This window comes from Ascidiella aspersa, chromosome 5 (assembly GCF_963924565.1).
Source record: "Ascidiella aspersa chromosome 5, kaAscAspe10.2, whole genome shotgun sequence".
In the NCBI taxonomy this organism is placed as follows: Eukaryota; Metazoa; Chordata; class Ascidiacea; order Phlebobranchia; family Ascidiidae; genus Ascidiella; species Ascidiella aspersa.
This window is the reverse complement of record NC_139451.1, coordinates 33798803-33820239: the sequence shown is the minus strand read 5'-3', so window position 1 is coordinate 33820239 and position 21437 is coordinate 33798803. Positions and strand designations below refer to the sequence as shown.

At 35.2% G+C, this 21437-nt stretch overlaps 2 protein-coding genes across 3 annotated transcripts; both read left to right on the top strand.

Moving 5' to 3' along the window:
- Window positions 1-2599: 2599 nt before the first annotated feature.
- On the top strand, window positions 2600-13272 carry LOC146146470 (translocation protein SEC62-like). Of its 2 annotated transcripts, none has more exons than XM_083389781.1 (9): window positions 2600-2695; window positions 5679-5790; window positions 6441-6546; window positions 7276-7336; window positions 8161-8265; window positions 9993-10125; window positions 10664-10795; window positions 11615-11776; window positions 12255-13272. In XM_083389781.1, exons 1-9 carry the CDS (start codon window positions 2657-2659, stop codon window positions 12449-12451), a joined length of 1047 nt encoding a protein of 348 aa, XP_083245907.1. In that variant the 5' UTR covers window positions 2600-2656; the 3' UTR covers window positions 12452-13272. The 2 variants fall into 2 exon arrangements, with proteins under 2 accessions (XP_083245907.1, XP_083245906.1); XM_083389780.1 differs by lacking the exon at window positions 2600-2695 and adding an exon at window positions 4861-4972.
- Window positions 13273-15395: 2123 nt separating this feature from the next.
- On the top strand, window positions 15396-20847 carry LOC146146469 (uncharacterized). Its single transcript, XM_083390008.1, has 7 exons — window positions 15396-15586; window positions 18082-18164; window positions 18630-18747; window positions 19237-19356; window positions 19610-19730; window positions 20267-20357; window positions 20565-20847. Exons 2-7 carry the CDS (start codon window positions 18102-18104, stop codon window positions 20685-20687), a joined length of 636 nt encoding a protein of 211 aa, XP_083246134.1. The 5' UTR covers window positions 15396-15586; window positions 18082-18101; the 3' UTR covers window positions 20688-20847.
- The last annotated feature ends 590 nt before the right edge of the window (window positions 20848-21437 follow it).

Sequence of the window (21437 nt, the reverse complement as noted above, 5' to 3'; positions counted from 1 at the left end):
TAAAACTCGAAACAACAACAATAATGAGCAATTTCCATCGGAGGTCAACAATATAAAACTTTTGTAGTAAATTCAAATCGCAAAACAAAACAACTTCCAGGACGCAATATGAATTTCAAATCCCATACAGAAGTAACTATCATTTTGAACGTTTCGAATAACTTTTTATCCGAAAAACGCATTATTATAAACCAGGGGTGTGGCAAAATTGAATGGAAGAGCCATTTGCAGAAAATACAAGTACTGGAGAGCCTCCAAATTATTTCAATACAAAAACGGTAAATAACGTAAATTCAGAAATAATGACAAAATTGTAATATAACAAAACGGGAATAATCAACACAATAAAAATAACGGTAATAACAAAATAACACGCACAATATTTATCGATGTCAGTCTTTTGTTTGATATGCTAAAAAAAAAAACTCTTGAATCTCATTGCAAAAAAAACAATAATTTGAAGAACATCGTGAAATAAAAAAATTCCGGAAATGTTCGATTTAGGTGATTCCCCGGTGCCAACGTGGTCAACAAATAAATTTGCTGAGTAATTATTTTTTTAAGCCGTCATTATATTTGGTGACTTCACTTTAAAGCCGACACGGAAATGGTATAAATTAATTATATTTTTTAAGTTTTGCGCGACAGTTCACAAATTACAAAGTTGCTACTTTGTTTTAGTAATATATTGTTTTCCGAAAGCTGATTTTGAATAATAGGCAAAACTTAAATTTGCACTTTTGTTTTACGTTTTGAAGCAAACTACACCATTTGAAAATCTGGTGTGTGTGTCATCAATCTGTCTAATACAGCTTTTTTGTTTTGAAGAAAATATTTCGTTTTTGTAATTTGTTTTACATGATTTTGCCGCTATTTTGAAATAATGAAGGGCCAAAAATAACTGTATCAAACAACGTTAGTAAAAATATAGCGCTGGTCTAGAATTCTATCACAATTATTCAATCAACGCACATTATTTGGGTTAGGGTGCGAGTTAGCGTTTGGGTGCTGGTTGGGTCAAGTATTATTATATTCATTATTTATTAATAATACTTGACCCACCCAAATGCTAACCGACACCCTAACCCAAATAATGTTCGTTGTGGTACGATTCTACCAGGTTGGATCCGCCGCACAGTTTCCCACTCAGCCTCGGTCATAGCCGCGCATTCCATGAAAAACCAACGTAAAATTCGGTCAGCTGCAAAAAATCGCTTAAACGCGAAACTTTCGTCGCGATAAAAATTTTCAGTCTTGTACTCCCATTTTCAGTCGTGCTAATTTTACAAATAACCTTATTACAGCCACACAAATTTGGGCTGAAATGTTATTACAGCCGCGCAATTTTAAGTTGCAAAATCGTGTCCCCCGTGCAAACTCCAAAGTTTGGAACCAAATAGTCTATTCCGAATTTATTGCCGGTATCATATGTTTTACTTTAGCAGTTTTATGTGTTAAAGTGCTTCATACGCTGCATCAGATACCTATATATGCTGGCAGGTGTTTAGGTTAGGGGCCATGTCTTAAGCCTTAGGCTGGAAGTAACTGGATACATTATAAGCTGTAGAAAAAAAATTACCACATATGTTTCAAGGTTGAAATTGTTTATAATGCAAAACAAAACTACACACTGAATGGCTTGTAAAAATCAAATAAACTCTATATCTCAAAACAAAAATAGAAATAAAATAAAAATTATATTTTGTTACAAATTTAAAAAAAAAAAATTGGCCACAGTTACAATATAATTGGGACAAACCCAGATAGATTAGAGGGTAAATATTGATTTGAAAAAGCAACAGCTGGTTTTGGCAAATAAATCAAGAAAAACTGGCAAAAACATTTTCTTTGCGATTCAAATTGGATTTCACATTGTTAATATAATTGCAGTTCATTAGAAAAACCCAAATCAACAGCTTTTACTATTAACATTTACAAAAATAAATGTTACAGAAACTCTGCAATTGAAATCTTCAAGCACTATTTGTAGAGTCATTTTGAAATGACTAAAGTCCCGGTCAAGTCTTTGTCATGAAAATTAGACGGTAAACTATTTCAATTATAAAACTGGTTTGATTATGGGAAATAACCTAACTAACAACAAAAATGTTACAAGAAAAATCTAGCAAATGGTTTTATATGCAAAAATATGAAATAAACAACCCAATTTTACAAAAAAACTGAATGAAAACAACTCATTTTAACCCAAATCAGTTTGTCCAAAGGCTTTAGTCAAGTAACGTCATTTGAAAACAACAACTTCACATGTTATTGTGTCATTCCAACACTGCAATAAATGTTTCGCAACAGCAATAATACGCTTTTATCAGACCTGCCTTCACATTACGAATAAAACGACAGCTTCTTCCAATCCTTGATTTATTTTGGTTTAAACATCTTGATTATTGGCAGAGATTTTGAACATGACAAAAGTCAATTTTCTTTCGACTGTCTTGGCAGTTCAGTACCATTTTTAAGATGTTAAAGTTACATATATTTTGTCTATAATTTAATTACCAGCCTCTAGAAAAAAATGATTGTTATTTAATGTTTGAATCATATTTTAATAGAAGAAACTGTTTTTATTTTCCCAGTATTAACTAACCTGTTAGACCCTATTTTTAAACTCTGTATAAAGAAACAAGAAAGACGGAATATGTCGGAACGAAAAAAGAATAAAAAGCAAAAAGGAGGGGTAAGAAATAAACAACATTTGTAACTTGAATATAAATACTTAGCCTATACTGGCATCGTCAGTTTCTATAAGTAAAGTAAAATACTTCGCAAAGTAATAATAAAATAAATAAAAAAGTCAAAAAATAAGAAAGCTGCACAGATAAAATGAAGCAAATTCCGTTAAAAAATCTCTGGTCCTGGTTAACGTTCGAGTTTTATTGTTAATATACGCGTTAGCGGAAGAGTGATAAACAAGCAGAAACCTGCTGTCAATGGTTTTGGATTCTATAGAAATACATTCTAATTGCAAATTTTAATTTCACCAGTTCTTGTTTAACCAAATTGCAATTTGCAGGCTACAAACTAACAGTATATAGAAAGTTGTAGAACATCTAAAAGTCCTTTTCATAGAATATTTACATATTTGTGCATGGCAAGCTTATAAAATATCTGCAATATTCAACTAAAATCTACCGTTATAAAAAATAACAGATATTTCTCTACATTCCTATCACTTCTATGGTAATTTTGTTTAAATGTTTTAAAAGGATTAAGTTTAATTCAAAATCCCAAAAGTTCATTTCAAAATTCAAAATCGCATCAGACCTAATAACGAATCAAAACTATATGAATACTTCAAATAAAGCAGAGAGTTAAACAACAGTTTTTTTTTGCTTATGCCTCCACAGCAACAATAGTTAGATGCCAGACGCGTTTTATCTTTTCCTCTCTATTACTTCCTTCCCCTGAGCATATGGACACTTAGACGGCCTGGCAATATTTTCTACTTTTTGCTTCAAACCAGGCTGTATAAGCAGCTTGTGTGGTTGCCTTAATGGAAGCAGTCGTGGCTTAATCAGGGCAGGATTTTAGTTAGTTTTAAATGTACAATGCTTATTGTCTTTGTGTGTTGGAAGTTAGTTTGATTATATTGTAATACTATTTGTTGTTCATCAGTGCTAGATGTCGTTAAATTAAGCAAATATGGCTGTAAGATTGACCAATTTTCAGTGTCAGTGCTTAAAATTTTTTATTGACTACTTGAAGTAATGAAAATAGCAGATGTAAATTTGTTGTAAGTCGTTAAAATTAAAATAAATTAGTGGTTTTCAATTTTTTAGCTTGAAGCACAGAAAATATATAAAACAATTGTGGCTTGCTTTTCATCTTAACAAGGTGATATAACTGCCGATTCACACTTGCTACATAACAAGCAAATAAGTAGCTGCTATAATATATCAGTTTACAATGTGAAGTGTGTGTTTAAGTGTGGCATAAACATATATTGGTCAAGTTTAATATTATGCCACTGTCAAATCAGCTGATGATGATACAAGTTCATATCAAAACGTCTTTTTTATTAAACCTTTCATGGAACAAAAACCCACTTTCAAAGATAAAATACAGACATATTTGGCAGACCAACGGACAGACTAACAAACAATTTCATTCTTTGTACTTTATAACATAAACTGCAGGCGTATATTTGTGGGCACAAATACATCTTTTGTAAAGAGTTGTATCACACATGTAACCGCTAGAAATACCATGCTAATGTCTACGCACAACGTTGAAATTAAAAATAATATGGTAAAATAGTTGCGGCATGTATTTTCTTGTAATTCATTACTTTTGCTGCTAACTGTCCTCTAAATATATCTGGAATGGAATTATCTTTTTAAATTTTGACCTTTAACTTTTTCAAGGCAGTAGTTCTAGTCAATTTGGATATTAAAATTCCCCAACTCTAGAAATGCGTCTTCAAATTTATTAAAAAAGCAATTAATTCCCTTTTTGAGTCATTTAATTAAAAAGGCAATCATGTTATATAAGAAGATAGGCATGTTGCGAAGAAGCATAATCTATTTCAGTTTAACAATGTCCTGACTCATTTAATTAGTTTTTCAGCTTTATATTTTCCATCCATCGAGTTTAATCTGTTTCCACATGAATAAAGCACCAACTTATTTATGCTTCAATTGTTTTTCTCAAAACTTTGTTAGTTTTGTAATTTTCCTATTTCTAGCAGTTAAAAATGGCATGAAATTGCATTTTTTGATAACTTCTTGGAATTTATTTTTGTGAATAAATTGCTGTCTACTTATTTGTTGAAAGTTTTTTTTTTGTTAAATTGTAGAACTGCTAAGAATGTTACATTTCCTGTTAAATCTTTTCAGCTTTAGATTTGTGTAAAATGTCAGCTTTTCTTACCGTGCCGGTTTTGCCCGATGTAAAAAAGGTTTCGAACGAACCAGACGTGGATAAATGTTGCCGCGATGCTGTTGAGAAAAAAAAGGTTTACATATGCGACAGATAAATGACTTTATTTCTTTGACAAGCAGATAACTTTGTTGATGCAATTCACACTGAAGCTTATTTTCAATTTGGAAGCATATCTTCGCTCATTACTGGATATATATACTATTTTAATATTTTGTAATGTCACAAAATGCAACACATTTTTTTCTAAAATATTTTTTTTTAAGTGCAAATAACATCATTACTATTCTAAAATATAAGCAAAACAATAATGTCTTTATGTTGCTTGGCTTTGCAAAAGAGATTTTATTTTGATTGTCACTTTTTTCTGATTAAAATCCCTTTTGGTATGCATTACATTACAAAGTGTGACACCCTAGGGCAGGGGTTCTTTAACTGGGTCCTTTGAACCCCTTTGGGGTACGTGAACTACTTTTGGGGGACCATAAAACCCGTGTATAATTTAAAACTAGAAAGAGAAAAAAATTCAATTGAAAAAATTTGCCTTCTCCTTGAATGTATTTAGATTCAGTTTCACATTGTTTGGACCGAATACAGAAGCGTTCTTAAGTCTATACATTTTGTGACGTTATCTCTAAAAATCTCTGGTCCAGGCGAACCCAAAATGACTTTCAGGAGCTCCGCCACGTTAAAAAAGTTTAATAACCCTGTCCTGGTATCAGATATTCACCGATATCATTGCTTGACAGGTTGTTCGTGTAACAATGGGTCATTGTTTACAGGTTACGATAGAAGAACCGAGCAAAGAAGAATTAAAAATGGCGAAACACGTTCGATTCAAGACGCCCAAGAAAACAACGGTGGTTCAAAAGCAGAACATAGAATACTTCGTCGGTATGTGATTTCTATGAAAGATTACACATTGGGTATATGTGATTTCTATTTCTCATGTTTCCAAAATAAAAATGAATGATCCTACAATTTTTGCTTACCATTTGAAGAGAAAATATATTTTTATGACTTTTTAGCACTAAGTTAAGTCAAATGACCTTTCGGCAAAAGCATGTTGTCTAAAGAATTCTCGTATTAATATTCCCTATTAATTAATCTATTAATAGTAAACTGATATATTGAGCTCTAATAACATTAGTATCAATATAAATATTGCATATAATTGTGCAAATATTAATCTTCCGTGAATGTGTAAGGTTAAAAACACCAAATATTCATGTTTTTAAATCAAGCACACCTTGCTTTGTGTATGTTTTGCTGGTGCTTTTGCTGAGTTTTCGGAAAACTCAATTAGCGTTGTAATCCTTGTCCTCTTTTAGGTGATGAAATTAATGTTTGCATTATTTAATACTTGGTTGTAATTTTCATGAACGTATGAAACTCAGTAGGTAATGGGCATGTAATTTCAATGTGGTAAAATACTTAAGGGGATTTGATTTCTATGTTTACTTTTTCATAACTTTATACTTCAGTTTACGTAAATTAATTATCATATTGTTGTCTCACAACCCCCATTGTCCCACCCTTCTCAGGTTCGAAGGCTGTTGATACGCTCATGGCCTCCAAGTGGGCGCAATCGTCAAGGAATGACAATCCGGCGTTTGTGAGTCGAGATGACGCAATAACTTTCATGGAGAAGTAAGTTTGAATCAAACGATGCCAAACTATCAATTGGTGTTCTATACAAAGACATGTGAAAAATGACTTTAAAAAGTCAATTTTTATTTGTTTTGTAAACTTAATGTTATGACATCTTGGTTAATAAAGGTATTTGACTTATTCTGAAAAACATAAAAATTGACGCTACAGACAAATGTGTTTAATTTTGATTTTGTTGGAAAGTCCACTGTAGTAGTTTATGTAATTAAATTTATTGAGATTTCGTCTGAGCAGGATTTCAAGTTTGAGAAAATTGCAGAAGCAATAGATTGGAATTTAAGGACATCGCTCATAATAATTAATTCAAATATATTTAATGCTGTTATCTTATTTGTGTCGTAAACTGAAAGATAAGGAAAGATCAGCAAATAAATTTGAGTTTGCCAAAGCTGGCTGTAATATTTACAATCATTATTTTGTTATCCACCAAAAAGAAAACACTGTGCCCTTGTGGGTAATTTTTAACTTTTATTGGGAGGGGTTATCTGAATATCTGTGTATACTTATAAAATGAATATCTTTTTTTTATTTTGGTCAATGTTTTATTACTGCCCAAGCCCTTGAATATTTTTGGGATTGACATACAATAAAATCCTTAATGTCTATTTTTAAAGCTACATAGAGGATACACGTTTCCATTTTGATTGATTTTCACTTATAAACTTGTATATTTTGTATTTAACCATGCAAGTGATCTTTTATTGACAGATTACTCGCAAGTCGACTTTTCTACCGAGCAATCAAAGTTCCAAAACTCGGGAAGGAAGAAGTAAGCTGAAAAAATGGGAGAAATATTTCTAGATTTTAACAACCTTCACTTTTATAAGTTTTTATCATTGCAAAAAAATGTAGATTTTGTCCAGAATGTTAATTTTGATTTCTACTTAAACCCAAGTTGTACTTTTGAACATTTTGTTTCATAAAGAGTTAAAAGCCCGTTGTTTGTCATTATCTACTCAAACATTAAAATTAATTTGAAAAGGTGTTAGGCAAGCTTGTATTATTTTTCAAGCAATAAACTTTATGTGATTTTTCTAGAAAATAATTTTAGATTTCCTAGTTGAGTTTTTCTTAAGCTTAATGGATTTCAAATCGTTAAACTGACGCGCAGTTTTGCTCTAGACATTCCCAAATTGTGGGAATCTAAAAATACACCATTTAAAAAATTGAACAATTATAATATATCATTATCTCATCGAGAAACTTGCAAAAATTATTGAAAACAAACACAAAACAATTTTATTTATTGGTTCAATGGAACACCTCGGTTTTCAGTTTCCCGAAATTGTAAAATCAAAATCAAAAATGTGAGATAAAAATCATCTTCACTTTTTTATTTAACTTTCCTAAATACTTTCCAGCTTTTCTGAAACATATTTTTGTTTTGTAAATTCGCACTTTTACTAAACATAGTAAAATATTGTGCGGAAAAAGTTTGTGAACAAACTTCCTGTGATGTTCACTGTTTAATTTGCTTTTTTATAAATTTCTCGACGATTATGTGCAGAAAAATACCCTGGAAAAATAATTGAGTCTTTCGTTTGTTTTTCTGTTTTTTATAAAAATACTATAAATATTCAACTTATTGTGTAGAAAAAGTCCTTGAAACAAGCTGCTGTGGCTGGAGAGGAAACAAAAGCTCGGAGGAGAAAAAAAGAGAAAGACGAGAAAAGCAAAGAGGAGATTAGTGAGAGCAAGGTGGGAAAGTACCTAACATGATACCCACTCGCGGTGTTGTTAGCATTAAAATTTTAAGTATCGTTTTTCAGCAATATAACTTGCACTTGAGTCTTATTTTTAGGTCATCTACCTTGATATAAATGTTTTGGGGTAAATCACTTCATTTGGAGCATATCTTGTTTTTGTCGAATTCATTTTGCGTAGATTTTGTTTGCCTTGGTGTGTTTTACGCCGATTTTTCTCCAAAGTTTTAAAATTATAAATCGTAAAAAAACTTTGTAGGCATGTTGTAAGGAATATATAGTTTAATAAGTTAAGGTCTGGCCTACTAGGAACCTTTAATTTGCAGGCAAAGCTCCACTATTTAAACATCACATGTAATGTTGTTATTCTGCCAATGTACAGCTCTTTATCACTACCTAGCGGTAGTTAGATCCATCCTGACATTTAAACTTCCAACAATATAAAGCTTTATATTTTGCCGCTTCATTATATAAAATAATTCTTGATCGCTAGCAGGGGGGGGTCTAGGATGTTTGTTTGGGGGGCAACAAACAATCTTATCGACCTTCGTTTGCTCGTGGAGATAAACTTATTTATAAATTGTGCATCTTAAACATTTTATAAGATATGGTTTAATTTCAAAATATGTAAATTAATTCGTACCTCCGTTGTTCAATTTTGTTTACCTTTCCAAAAACCCTTTTTCTCTTTCTTTTATCTTAAAGTGGAGTTAGATTACGTCATACTTACGTCACCGAGTTAGACGTGCGCATGCGCAGTAACAAGTCAGGAACCACTAAGGCCACAAACTGTAAAGATGGTTATTATTGTAATTCGATACTATTGGTCCCTTGGAATTTCCCGTCAATATTCTGACGCATTAGTAGTTCCGATTACATTAGCTGTGAGAATAATCCCAAGAATCACCAATAAATCACCCAACAATAAGGTTTGAGCAGAAACGACGCACGAAATCCAAAAGCAACAATCTCCGCAAAAACCCGCTGAAATCATGCAAGAGTTGGTTTATTTGCAAATAATGTTCAGGGATGACGTCATAAAGTAACGTGAAAACGTGACGTGTTGTTTGTATTTAAAAGACGAGAAACGCGCGTGCAGTGTGAAAAAATCATTTATGAAGTTGCCCAAACTTTCATATTTGATAAAACGTAGGACGCATTTGCACAAATATTTCAACAAAATCTGCAAAGACACTGGAAAATAAGTTAAATTTCTGTTGGTGTAAAACAACGCTGACCAAACATTTTCATAAAGGGACAGATAACGCCAAAGACGTGCGATCGATGACCGGAAATAACATTAAGCATTGACCTTATTTGGCATAATTAGTAAACAACGATAAAATATAAATGGAAATTGAATCGCCGCCCAACTAAATTGTCGTTCCGTTACTTCTTGCATCATCTTTAGTTAATGTGACTGAGAAGTAAATCAAAGCATCACTTATAAAAGGTCGGACGCAATGGTTTTCTCAGCCACATTAACTAAAGAAGATACAAGCTCGTATCGAACTGTTATTATTAATATGATTTTAATTTACCCAAACTTTTTGGCTTGGTATTACTTTTAAGATACCTACACATCCGTGCATAGTGTACCCAAATACATTGTTTTCAAAACGTCTTTTTAAATATAGCATGCCTGGTAGCAACAGCATATTCAATGCTCGGTTTGTTCAACCTTTTTGTAATTATTTCAAGTTTTCCAAAAATGTTTGGCAGGAGAATGAAGAAAAGTCTGAAAAGAAGAAACGCCGCTACAAACTCGATATCCACGAGGATCAAGTGTTCCTCGACTCATCCGATGTGTACGTCTGGGTGTACGACCCCCTTCACCCAAGGACCCTGCTTCTCGGTGATTCCCCCTAACTATTACGTCACAACGTTACCTGTTATTTCGATGTAGATTTGATTTTTAAATAAAACTGGCCGTTGGAACTCTCTAATTTCCAACAAATCGTTTAAAATGTTTCAAAATTCAACCAAATCTCACCAGACTGAACAACTTGTTAATTCTTATTGTTTGATTCAAATAATTAGGGCAGAATTCCGCTAATTCTAATCTAATTTGTGAATGCTATTGGGTTTATTTCTACTTGTTTAATTCAAATTTGTCGTTCACATTCTTATTAGAATAAATTAGTTCAAATTATAGTTTTGTTTTAAGAAACCGCAAATCCTTTTTCTAATATAATTCGGAAAACTAAAATAAATGAAGTTGCACAAATCTTGACCTCATTTCCAATTAGTGTTTCGAGTGTTATTTGAAAAAAAGTCATTATATAATAAGAGAAATCTATAAAAGCTATCTTTATTTTTTACTTCCTATAGGTAAATATATTTCCTGGCATGCTTTGCTTTGTAAAACTCACCCTTTTATTATTACGTCACAGGTGGTGTTGTACTTCTGGGGGTGATCGCGGCCACATTATTTCCCCTGTGGCCCCCCGAAGTAAGGATCGGGGTCTACTACCTTTCCGTCCTCGGTGGAATATTCGTTGGATCAATATTCGCGATCGCACTAGGTGAGTGCCTTAAGGCCCGTTTACACTATCGCTGAGCTGAGCTGGGCGTGAAATTGTTTTCACTACAGCTGCGCTGAGCTGAGCTGGGCGTGAAATTGTTTTCACTACAGCTGAGCTGGGCGTGAAATTGGTTTTACTACAGCTGCGCTGAGCTGAGCTGGGCGTGAAATTGTTTTCACTACAGCTGAGCTGGGCGTGAAATTGTTTTTACTACAGCTGCGCTGAGCTGAGCTGGACGTGAAATTGTTTTCACTACAGCTGCGCTGAGCTGGGCGTGAAATTGTTTTCACTACAGCTGCGCTGAGCTGAGCTGGGCGTGAAATTGTTTTCACAACAGCTGCGCTGAGCTGAGCTGGACGTGAAATTGTTTTCACAACAGCTGCGCTGAGCTGGACGTGAAATTGTTTTCACTACAGCTGCGCTGAGCTGGGCGTGAAATTGTTTTCACTACAGCTGCGCTGAGCTGAGCTGGGCGTAAATATCGCTTCAAAGCGTAACGTTTTTCTGCACTGGGCTTGAGTTTAGCAAAGCGTGAAACGCTCGCCACAATAGAATTAAATTACGCTGAGCTGAGCACAGCTGTAGTGAAAACATCCCTTAAACGATGTCAGTTCGGCTATTTTAAGTATTATTTTCGATCGCAGTTTTTGTCGTTCAAATTCTGGTAAGACTAAAACACTTTGCAAAAAAATTCGAACAAAAGTGGAAAAACTTGTTGCAGTGTGCTCATGTCTGTGCTTGTAACCCTGTTTGTCTGTCCACTTGTAACCTTGTTTGTCTGTCCACTTGTAACCTTGTTTGTCCGTCCACTTGTTGCAGTGCGTTCGTGTGTGTTCGGGGTGTTGTACGCCGTCACCCTGGGGAACCACCGCTTCTGGTTTCTGCCAAACCTTCTGGCCGATGTTGGGTTCTTCGATTCATTCAAACCGTTCTACACCTACGAGGTCGGGCCGAGTGACAAGAAGAAAAACAAGCACAAAGGTGTGTATGTGCGACTGTACGGATATGTGTTTGTAGTTTGTGTGCTTGTAGTTTATACCTACAAGGTCAGGCCGAGTGACAAGAAGAAAAACAAGCACAAAGGTGTGTATGTGCGACTGTACGGATATGTGTTTGTAGTTTGTGTGCTTGTAGTTTATACCTACAAGGTCAGGCCGAGTGACAAGAAGAAAAACAAGCACAAAGGTGTGTATGTGTGATTGTATGGATGTGTGTTTGTAGTTTGTGTGTTTGTAGTTTATACCTACAACGTCGGGCCGAGTGACAAGAAGAAAAACAAGCACAAAGGTGTGTATGTGCGACTGTACGGATATGTGTTTGTAGTTTGTGTGTTTGTTGTTTATACCTACGAGGTCGGCCCGAGTGACAAGAAGAAAAACAATCTGCGTATATTTTGTGTTTGTCTGGATTTCTGTCTGTATTTATGTGTTTTATTTAACAAACAAATATTTTTTTTTAGAAAAATCTTCAGACAACGAGGAAGAGAAAGAAGAAGAAGAAGAAGGCGCAAACAATCCAGGTCCTCAGGGTTCCGACGATGACGCGCTTGAAGCTACGTCACCAACAACTGACAGTGACGCATACGATGACGTCAGCGACACGAACCGTGATGAAGATTACGAAATATTGACTCCTTTGAAGAAGAAATCTTGTTGATGTCAAAAAAGCTGCTTCTGTCAAAATGTTAAACTTTTCGTCGGTGTTTTTTAAACAATAGGATTTGTGATGTCAAACTGGTGACGTAATAGTGGTGTACATGACGTCAGACCTTTTCTCTTTCAACAGAATTTCAGATAAAATAAAACTTTGGTTTTATTAGGATGTTCGATAATATCGGATCGGAGCCGATACCCGATAAATGTTGTAGTATCGGTGCTTGTCCGATACTAGGGTGGTATCGGTGCCGATCCGATTAATATCGTTCATAAGTTGAGGCCAGACGCGACGATTTTTACTCTTTGTAAACAAATTAATACTTAGGGTGAAATATTTTCAACGATAAAGCACGTTTTGCATTTATAACCTTGACTGGTATTCTACACGTTTCAATCTTGGCGTCGATTCGGATCTCGATACTTATGTCCAAAATATCGGTTCCCGATTATAATGTCAAGTATCGGCATCCCAGACGTTTCAACGCGAAAGCAATTTTAAACCGAACAACCTGATGAAAATTTAGCTTAATATTACATAAATTTACTTATTTGGCCATAAACGTAAAGTCATTTTGGATCGAAAACTTAACTTCGTCGTATCGTTGTAGAAAAAATTGAAACATTCTGTACAAATTCCCCTTTACACGATGACGTCAGACCTGTTCATTGTTTCGTCACAACTGTTTGCGATTGACCAAAAATATTTATTGCGCGCTGCTATAGTATTCATGACGTAACGGACGATTTGTGACGTAATAGTGGTGTGTTTGTGCTTTTTCTTGCGGACTGATGAACATATTACAGTTAACTGCCATGTTTGTGTCCACTGAGTGTATTTGGGATTGGGTCTCTGTGACGCAACAGTTCGTCGTTGTTACACAGCGTGCGCCATGTTTTATTTGTTACAAATGATTGTTTATTATCAAGATTTAAATCAGTGTTTCTCGACAAAGAAGTAAACAACGAAACGTTCGACCCAATTCACTTCACTAACTTTTTTTTATAAGGCAGAAAAACCTAAAACATTAGCATAAATAAAATATAATTGAGTTAATAATAACCATATCCTCATGTTGCTGAAGCAACTTTCTTACTTTTTGACTTGTCTTCCTAGAACCAACCCAAATAAATGCAACAATGTGAACTACCGCATTCGGAAACCAAATCAAGCGTCCACCAAGTTTGCTCGCGACCCATGGGCCGGGAATCACTGGTTTAGTTTCGAGTTTAATGTTTAAAATTTCAAAAAAAAACTGCTAGCCTGGAAAAACTGCTAGCCTGTCATATCTGTGCTATATGTTCTGCTTCTGGCTTTAAGCAATCGGTTTCAGCGAAAGTTAAAACAATAAACCAAATTAAGAAAAACAAACATTTAAAGTTTATTTTTTATTAAAATTAGAAAAATACACGATTCTAAACGATTCAAATTATAAATTATTCTTAATAAACTCGAATTTTTTTCCAAAACGCAGTAAAATAAACCGGAATGTAATTTCAAATCGAGCAAAACAAGTTTAGGTTTTAAGCAATAGTGCCACAAACTTTTGAACGGATACCTGACTACTTGTGTGATTTGTTCCGAATATTGTTCCTAGATCAAAATTTGCTATTTTGAAACAAACTTTGTTCCCGTGGAACAAAATCGGGAACACAATGCAAATTCCCATAAGAGACCATTTGCTAAAGTTCCTATTCCCAAACCCAAAGAGATTATAATCTCTTTGCCCAAACCACAGCAAGCAGGTGTTCACTTTAAGTAGTTTATTTTGAATAACACGCCACGTCTTTCCACAAACTCGCGTCAAAACACATAAGGTATCACAATAGGAATATTACGTCACAATGATCAATGACATACGGCAGAGTAACCGACGTCTGGGATTATAAAGTAATTTTCCAGGTACAACGCAATTTGTGAAGTAGAATCATATTGAAACGTTGGAACAAAACAAACGTAGCAGGGAGTCGAACTTAATATGAACCGGTTTTGGGTCAATTTTGTCCGAACCTGAACCCTTTGCAAGATTTTAAGGAACTGAATCGAATAGTTGGGAAAAGCTGAACTTATCACTCCAGTGACGTCACGACTAAATTTAAAGAAACCAGTTCGAGAATGTTCGAGTTTGACGCCCACCAATGCAATTTCTATTGTATCCGAACCGGAACTTTATGAACCGGTTTTGAAATAACTATTGTCGAACCGGAGCTGAACCGGAACTTTATGAACTGAACCGGAACCGGATTCCAAAAAAATCCTTAAACCTGAACCAGAAAAGTCAAACGGTTCGATTCAATGATTCTTCGTAATTTTAATAACAATATTAAAGTCAATTTTCGATATTGTCGTTTCACGTTTAGTAATAATTCTTTTTTTATATTTGTATTTAAAAAATAAAGTGTATAATAATTCCTACGAATGCTTTAGCCTGTTTTAAAAGGTTCTACTTAGCAGGTTAAATGTTATTCGATTGCCCAATATTTTTCTCGGCTGGTCACGCAGTGTAAGCCAGCAAGACTTTTGGCGTCTGACAAATACTATCCAAATTACTATACGTTAACACATTGAAGGTTGCTTTGGAGTGGCTGTGGCTAAAATTTACAACACCGTGGTGTGTTAGGGCCCAGGATTGCTGCAGTTCACATCCTTTCTGCAGAAATGCTATTATTTAAAACGAATTAGAAAATTTTCTCGGTAATTTGAAACTAATAAAGCCACCACAAATCGAATGGCGCGACGTTTCTGACGCTTTTGTTAACCTAGAATTTACACAAAGAACAGTAAACCATGTGTGACGTAACAAACGCTACAAGTGTTCTTCCGCGTTCGACCCACTGAGAGTTGCGTGACTTGATGCGCGCGCGCCGGAAGCTATGACGAACAATCACACGCATTGTTAGCCAACAAACATATATGGAAGGTAACGCGAGCGCGCGATTCACGCGAAACAATCGGGTTAGGTGTCAGAGGTTTGTGACGTAACAAAGCCTCACCTGTAGGAGTAGTGTTGCAATCTTAGTTTTGTCAAAGTGGAAAGTTGGATTTGTTGTTTGCTTGAAAGTTCTAAGCGCAGTTTTAGGCTATTGTCTAAGGTTTCATCTCCTGAAGTATAAATAAGGCTGGATTGTACAAGTTTAGGTGGGTAACCCTTATTTTGCATGACTAGGTTATATTTGCGCTCTAAACTTACAATGACGCCGTTGGTTGTTTTTAATATATGTAACAATAGCGTATAGTACCAATCAGTAAATATATGTAATACGTTTAACTTAAAATCGTAGGCAGTTCTACATATAAGTAACAAGTGTTTCAACTGGACAATGCTTAAGCCCTGGGTAAATGGGAAATTGACAAAGATGAACCAATATTAGGGTTAATGATGGTTCAATGTCTTTTTGCTGATTATGGGTAAATGTAGGGTGTATTTTACTGAAGTTTGTACTCTATGTTAGTTGTGTAAAGAAGGCTAAAGCAGTGAGTTAGTCTTGCAAGACCAATGCTAACCAGACAAAAACTTCCAGCAACGTACTTATAGATAAGATTTGTAACTGTTTATTTGTTGCTACAATGCGAACACAGTAGGCTAGCAAAGCATCAACGAAGAACCACAAAATGGTTATCAAGTTAGTTGATATAAGCTACAACATTCATACTTTTTGCACTTTATGTCACAGGGGTAAACAAAACTCAAGACGTCAAAGAGCACTTCTGATGTAAATGTTGTGCGCAACATATCATGAAGTTTAAAACCAATATAGCTCATAACATGCTTTTTTTACGTGACGCATTATTGCTTTTTTAACACACACAACAGTGCTAATGGAATAGAAGTTTGTTGCAAGCAGTGCAATTCCAAAGTTCGTAGAAGTTGTGCAGCATTATCAACAAATCATTTGAAATAATCTGAGGCCAAGAAATGTCGTTCGTGAAAAGATATAATCAAGTCTAAATCAAGTCATTAGTTGCCCAAGTCAAATATGAATCAAGTCATTTGCGGTAAAACTTGAAAATACTTAGATCAATCAATTCTGTGCAATATTTCGCAAAGAAAAAACTAAAAAGTCCAAACTAGAAAACTTTAGACAGTGCTGTTAGCTCGTGTGTTTTTTGCAATGCTCAAGCCTTAATGGTGCCGGGAGATATTTTGGAACTTTAAATTATATTATTCGGTTTTTGCTTCTTAAAACAATTGTTAGTTCGCGATTGAAATGCGTTAATACTGACTACATCAGGAATTCGTTTATTGTGAGACTACAGTAACTTAGCAAAAATGTTAGTCAGGGTGCTGCAAAAAGTATTTTCCGTGGGTAAGTTTAGATGGAATGAGCAGATCTGAGAAATCTGTAGTAAGGTGAAGTAATTAAAAACACTAGAGTTTGTATCAACTTAAGTTAACACAACACTGGCGTTGTCAAAAGCTATCAAAATGCAAAAAGTTCAGTCAGTTTAGCGCGTTTTGCCGTTCTAGTCGCTCGCAGTTCTTATAAACACGAAGGTCGGCCGACTGTAGATGTTAATGTGGTTTCTGCCTCTGTAGCATCCAGCAAATGCCTTTGGGCGATAATTAAAGTCACAGTCGCAGAAATGCCGACAAGGCGGTTCAGCTCAGTCTTATAATAAGCTTAGTAAAAAGTGTTTTAAGTCCTAGTCACGTCATTTGCAAAACAACTTAAGTCCCAGTTAAGTTAAGTGATTTTAATAATGAAAGCAATGGAGGTGTTAAGGCGAAGTTTATGAACACTGAGATAGACCATTATTGCACAAATGTAAATTGTTTAGATTTAATCGACTGTGAAAGCAGCGATTTAGGTTTATTAGCAGGAAACCTGCAAGTTTAATTGCATTGTGATGTATTAACACAAGATGGTGATGTAATAAGCTACTTTGTCCACGTCTGTCGCCTAGTGTTGCAACGTTCAAAAGGGCGCCTGTTTTTTTTGCCAAAATATAAATTTGTGTTTTTCCAACAAGGCCATTCGTTATCAACTGGTATGAATACGGTCATACCAAGATTATTTTTTTTTAACATATATAAAAATACTTAGTCTACCTGACGGTTCTCTTTACTGATCATTGTGAGTGTTTCCTGCCAGTTTTCTCAAGTAACCTCGCTTTTTTTGGCATAAAAAATATAAGAATAAAATATCGTTAATATTTATTTTGATTCAATACTTTCCTTTTTCAGTTTTAAACCAAAAAAATAACTGTCCAGTACTTTTTAACTTTCACAGGAATGAGACCCAGAATTCTTATTTTTTTTGCAACACTTGTGAAGGTTGGACAACAGTCACTACTTTTTCCAAAGCACGTGTTTTAATGCCAACCTTTTAAATCGATCACCCAAGGTTAAACACTGAGACTTGGTTTTGAAAAATCGTAGCAAGATTAGCGCTAAACAAAAAATACATGGCCAAGTGAGAGATCTCAGCGGAAACAAAGGAGAGATGAATCTTCGTTTAAATCCTTTACACGTGGATTTTTATTATCAATTTTTTTTTTTTTTTTTTTCTTTTTTAAACATTTACTTACTTTCTTTCACGATTTTGTGTGTCATCCTTGGCAGAAGCTTTTTTTTTGGTTATAATTTTTTTTTTATAACTTTTTATAATTTATATAAGTGCTTTGTTTCCCAGGATCTTTGACTTCCAGCTTAATGTTGCTCCGTTGTTTGTTCTTCTCAATCCTCGTTGGATTTGTGGCGAGTGACACCTGCCAGGTTCGTGAGACAACCGTGTGTCTATGTATAGTTTAATCGTGTGTTTGTGCGTTGTTTAACCCATGCAAGGAAACCTGAGTTCCAACAAGCTGCCGGTTTTACACAAAGTGTAGCAAGGCTCAACAAACTGCGGCATGTTTTATAAAACGCGCTTACTAAAAAAAACTAATTTTGATCAAATTTAAAACAAAAAAATATTTGTAATACCTACTAAACAAAATCTTTATATTTACTTCATGTATGTTTCCATTATATTTTATGATTCTTTCGTTTTATACCAACCTGGCCAAATAAAGTGAACAAACATTTGATATCCTGCCGCCATCTTCCATCTCACACTTAGTTCCTTTAGGTTTGATTAACTTACTCCAATCGCATGTGAAGCGCTTCTATTCGTCGTATTGTGTCAGTCTGCTACTTCTGTGATAAGAAACGCACTTATAAACTGCGCTCTGTTTGTTGCAGAAATGGATCCCGATCAACGAGACGCTCTACAGCAGAACTTACGTTTCACCAACTTCTCCCAACGCTAATACGGCAAGACCCCTCGGATATAAGGTCGCTACGTACATATTCGAAGGAGGTGGGTGGAATAATGTACGCTTCACTGAACGCTGAAAAGTAAAGTTTCGAAACCAACGTGCACATGTGTTTGTGTGTGTGTTTGTGTTTGTGTGTGTTTGACTGTTTGTGTTATATGTAACGGTGTGTGTGTGTGTTTGTGCGTGTATGTGTCTCTTGTATGTGTGTCTTGTGTTGTTTGTGTGTGTCTTGTGTTGTTTGTGTGTGTGTTTGTGTTATGTGTGTCTTGTGTTGTTTTTGTGTGTGTTTGTTTTATGTGTGTGTTGTTTTCGCGTGTGCGTGTCTAACCTCGGGTTTTGTTGTTTTATGTTTGTGTTGTTTGTGTGTGTGTTTGTGTTATGTTTGTGTTGTTTGTGTGTGTGTTGTTTGTGTGTGTGTTTGTTTTATGTGTGTGTTTGTGTTATGTGTGTCTACTGCCTTACATTGAATTTTTTGTTTCATTCCTAGCAAGTTCGGACCAACGAACGATCGACAATTTTTGTTTTTTTAGTTCGTCCTTGCATCACTGTGGCGCCCACTGATGGTAGCGGCCGACACATAGAAATCACATGGGAGATGGAGAAACCAGCGACGTTGTACATCCAAGTCAAGGGGGGAGGAAATAAACAATGTGAGGCAACAAATGTATTCTGTAATCTGTAGCACCGAAAAACCTTTGAAAAAAAAATCAATAAATTAATAAAAAATTGACCTTTGACAAAATGAAATCAAACTCAAGATTAACAAACTGCTTTTAATTCGAACTGTCAGACAATGTTTTTCTGGTAATTCATTTTGAGAAGATTCTCTTTAAAAATGCGGCAAATTTAAAAACTCTACAATCATTTACGGTTTGAAGCACAACACCGCTTGTTACGTCACAGATAGCAACTCGAAAACGGGCAAAATATGCGGCACTGTCCCTGGAGGGGCGAGTTCGCTGAGCTACGAGTTTTTCTGCGAAGGAAATGGATGCGAAAGTGGGACCAGGGTGTTCTGGTACAGGTGGGAAACATAAGTAATGTACAGTGAGCAGACACAAAAGGTTTCGAAATTACAAACTGGGGTTCAAAAAAAAAAGAAAAAGTACAACCAGAGTATTTTTTCAATATTTTCTAATCCAACTACTATTTAAATTATAAATGTATTTACGCATAAACGGATTACTTGCATTTCAACGACAAAGTAGTGCCCTATTCGTAAACAGTGTCTAGTTCTGCTACAGGTGAGGAAACATAAGGGAGTTTTATTCGAACAAAATTGTTCCAAAAAGTTTAACTATAAAAGAGTATAAAAAAACTTGAATATTTAACAATCGTTTGTGTTTAAGAAGTTCCAAACACAAAAAAGTTGGTATTTTTAAGTGTACGTTTTTATTATATTTTTTTCTTTGTTTTACCAAAAAGTGTACAGATTAATTCAAAAAGTTTGCACAGCTTGCTTCTGTTTTTATGCATTTAACCGGTTCTATTGTAGTGACGTATACAAATATAAGCTTGCTTCGAGCAGACCTTGTTGTTGTGAGTTTCTGTTCGTCGCAGGTTTGTCGTCGAGAGCGAGCTTCCCGAGGGAGGCTACAACGAGAATTGGTGCAACGACCGACAATCAAACTTCCCATCAAGCCTCATACCGGTGAGTGGGATAAACAACTAAATGTTTGCGCCATACACACAATGTGGGATAAATTAGTTTTATTTTTTTTCACTCTGATCGTAAGAGTTGTAGGAGACTAACTAACTTAGCAAAATTCACATTACTAAGAATCCCAAATACCTCTCTACGCCGTTGAGCAACAATTCATTTCAACACCTACAATCAGTACTTCACATATTTTCACAGGTTCCCAACAACTTTAGTCCTCCAACAACTCCCATGACCACCAGCGCCGCCAGTGACGTCATCACTCGTTACGTCACCACACTTGTAACTGTGACGTGTTTCCTGGCCTTGGTCTCGTTTTAATCCGACTTCGATGTTGCCACGTCACAATGGCAATTGTTTGGGAACAGTTTCGAAATTCTGCCTTTTTTCTTTCTAACGCTTTACAATTGATCTTTTTTTTGCTTTTCTGTTTTAAATATGTTTTTACTGAAATTTGTTAAATAAATATACAGTTCAGTTTGAGAAATCTCGCGTGTAAATTGTTTAACTGAAGTGGACCAACTTTTTCAACTCTTGCTTGAAATGTCATGCGACGATACAAGGCGAAATTAATATATTTGATTATAACCAAATTGCCTGATAGCTCAGTCGGTAAGAGTAGTGGTTGTGTGTGCCCCAAGCGCGCGAGTTCGAATCTTGCTCTAGTTCATGATAAATCAGACGGTTGAAAAGTGGTCGGTTGTTCAAACGGTCGTGAGTTCGAACCCCACCCAAGTTATAATATCCCCGTGAATATCGTTATTTGTGCACAAGTCAATTTGCCAGGTTTACTTTTCCCGACTTTACCCGAGCCTGTCAGCCAAGTGAGTCAAAATATCGCATCGCTGTAAAACCGCGCTGGTGGGACAGTCTGAAATTACGTCACAATAAGCGTCCGGCGCGATTCTATAAATCGTGTGACGTGAAATAACGTTTACATTGCGAGTAGCCACCAGGCGTAACACGCATCAGTAGTTACAGCAGATAAACAGTTGTTCTAGTTATTGTAAGCGCATCCTTGTGGCATTTTAAAACTTATAAGCGCTCAACAAAGCCAACCTTCAAAGCATG

Excerpts from the sequence above, each read along its gene's own strand:
- LOC146146470 (XM_083389780.1), top strand. The coding sequence starts at position 4,871 with ATGTCAGCTTTTCTTACCGTGCCGGTTTTGCCCGATGTAAAAAAGGTT. Across the intron at positions 8,266-9,992 it reads AGGAGATTAGTGAGAGCAAG|GAGAATGAAGAAAAGTCTGA; the intron begins GTGGGAAAGTAC and ends AATGTTTGGCAG. Across the intron at positions 10,796-11,614 it reads AATATTCGCGATCGCACTAG|TGCGTTCGTGTGTGTTCGGG; the intron begins GTGAGTGCCTTA and ends CACTTGTTGCAG.
- LOC146146469 (XM_083390008.1), top strand. The coding sequence starts at position 18,102 with ATGTTGCTCCGTTGTTTGTTCTTCTCAATCCTCGTTGGATTTGTGGCG. Across the intron at positions 18,165-18,629 it reads TGGCGAGTGACACCTGCCAG|AAATGGATCCCGATCAACGA; the intron begins GTTCGTGAGACA and ends TGTTTGTTGCAG. Across the intron at positions 19,357-19,609 it reads GGGGGGAGGAAATAAACAAT|ATAGCAACTCGAAAACGGGC; the intron begins GTGAGGCAACAA and ends GTTACGTCACAG.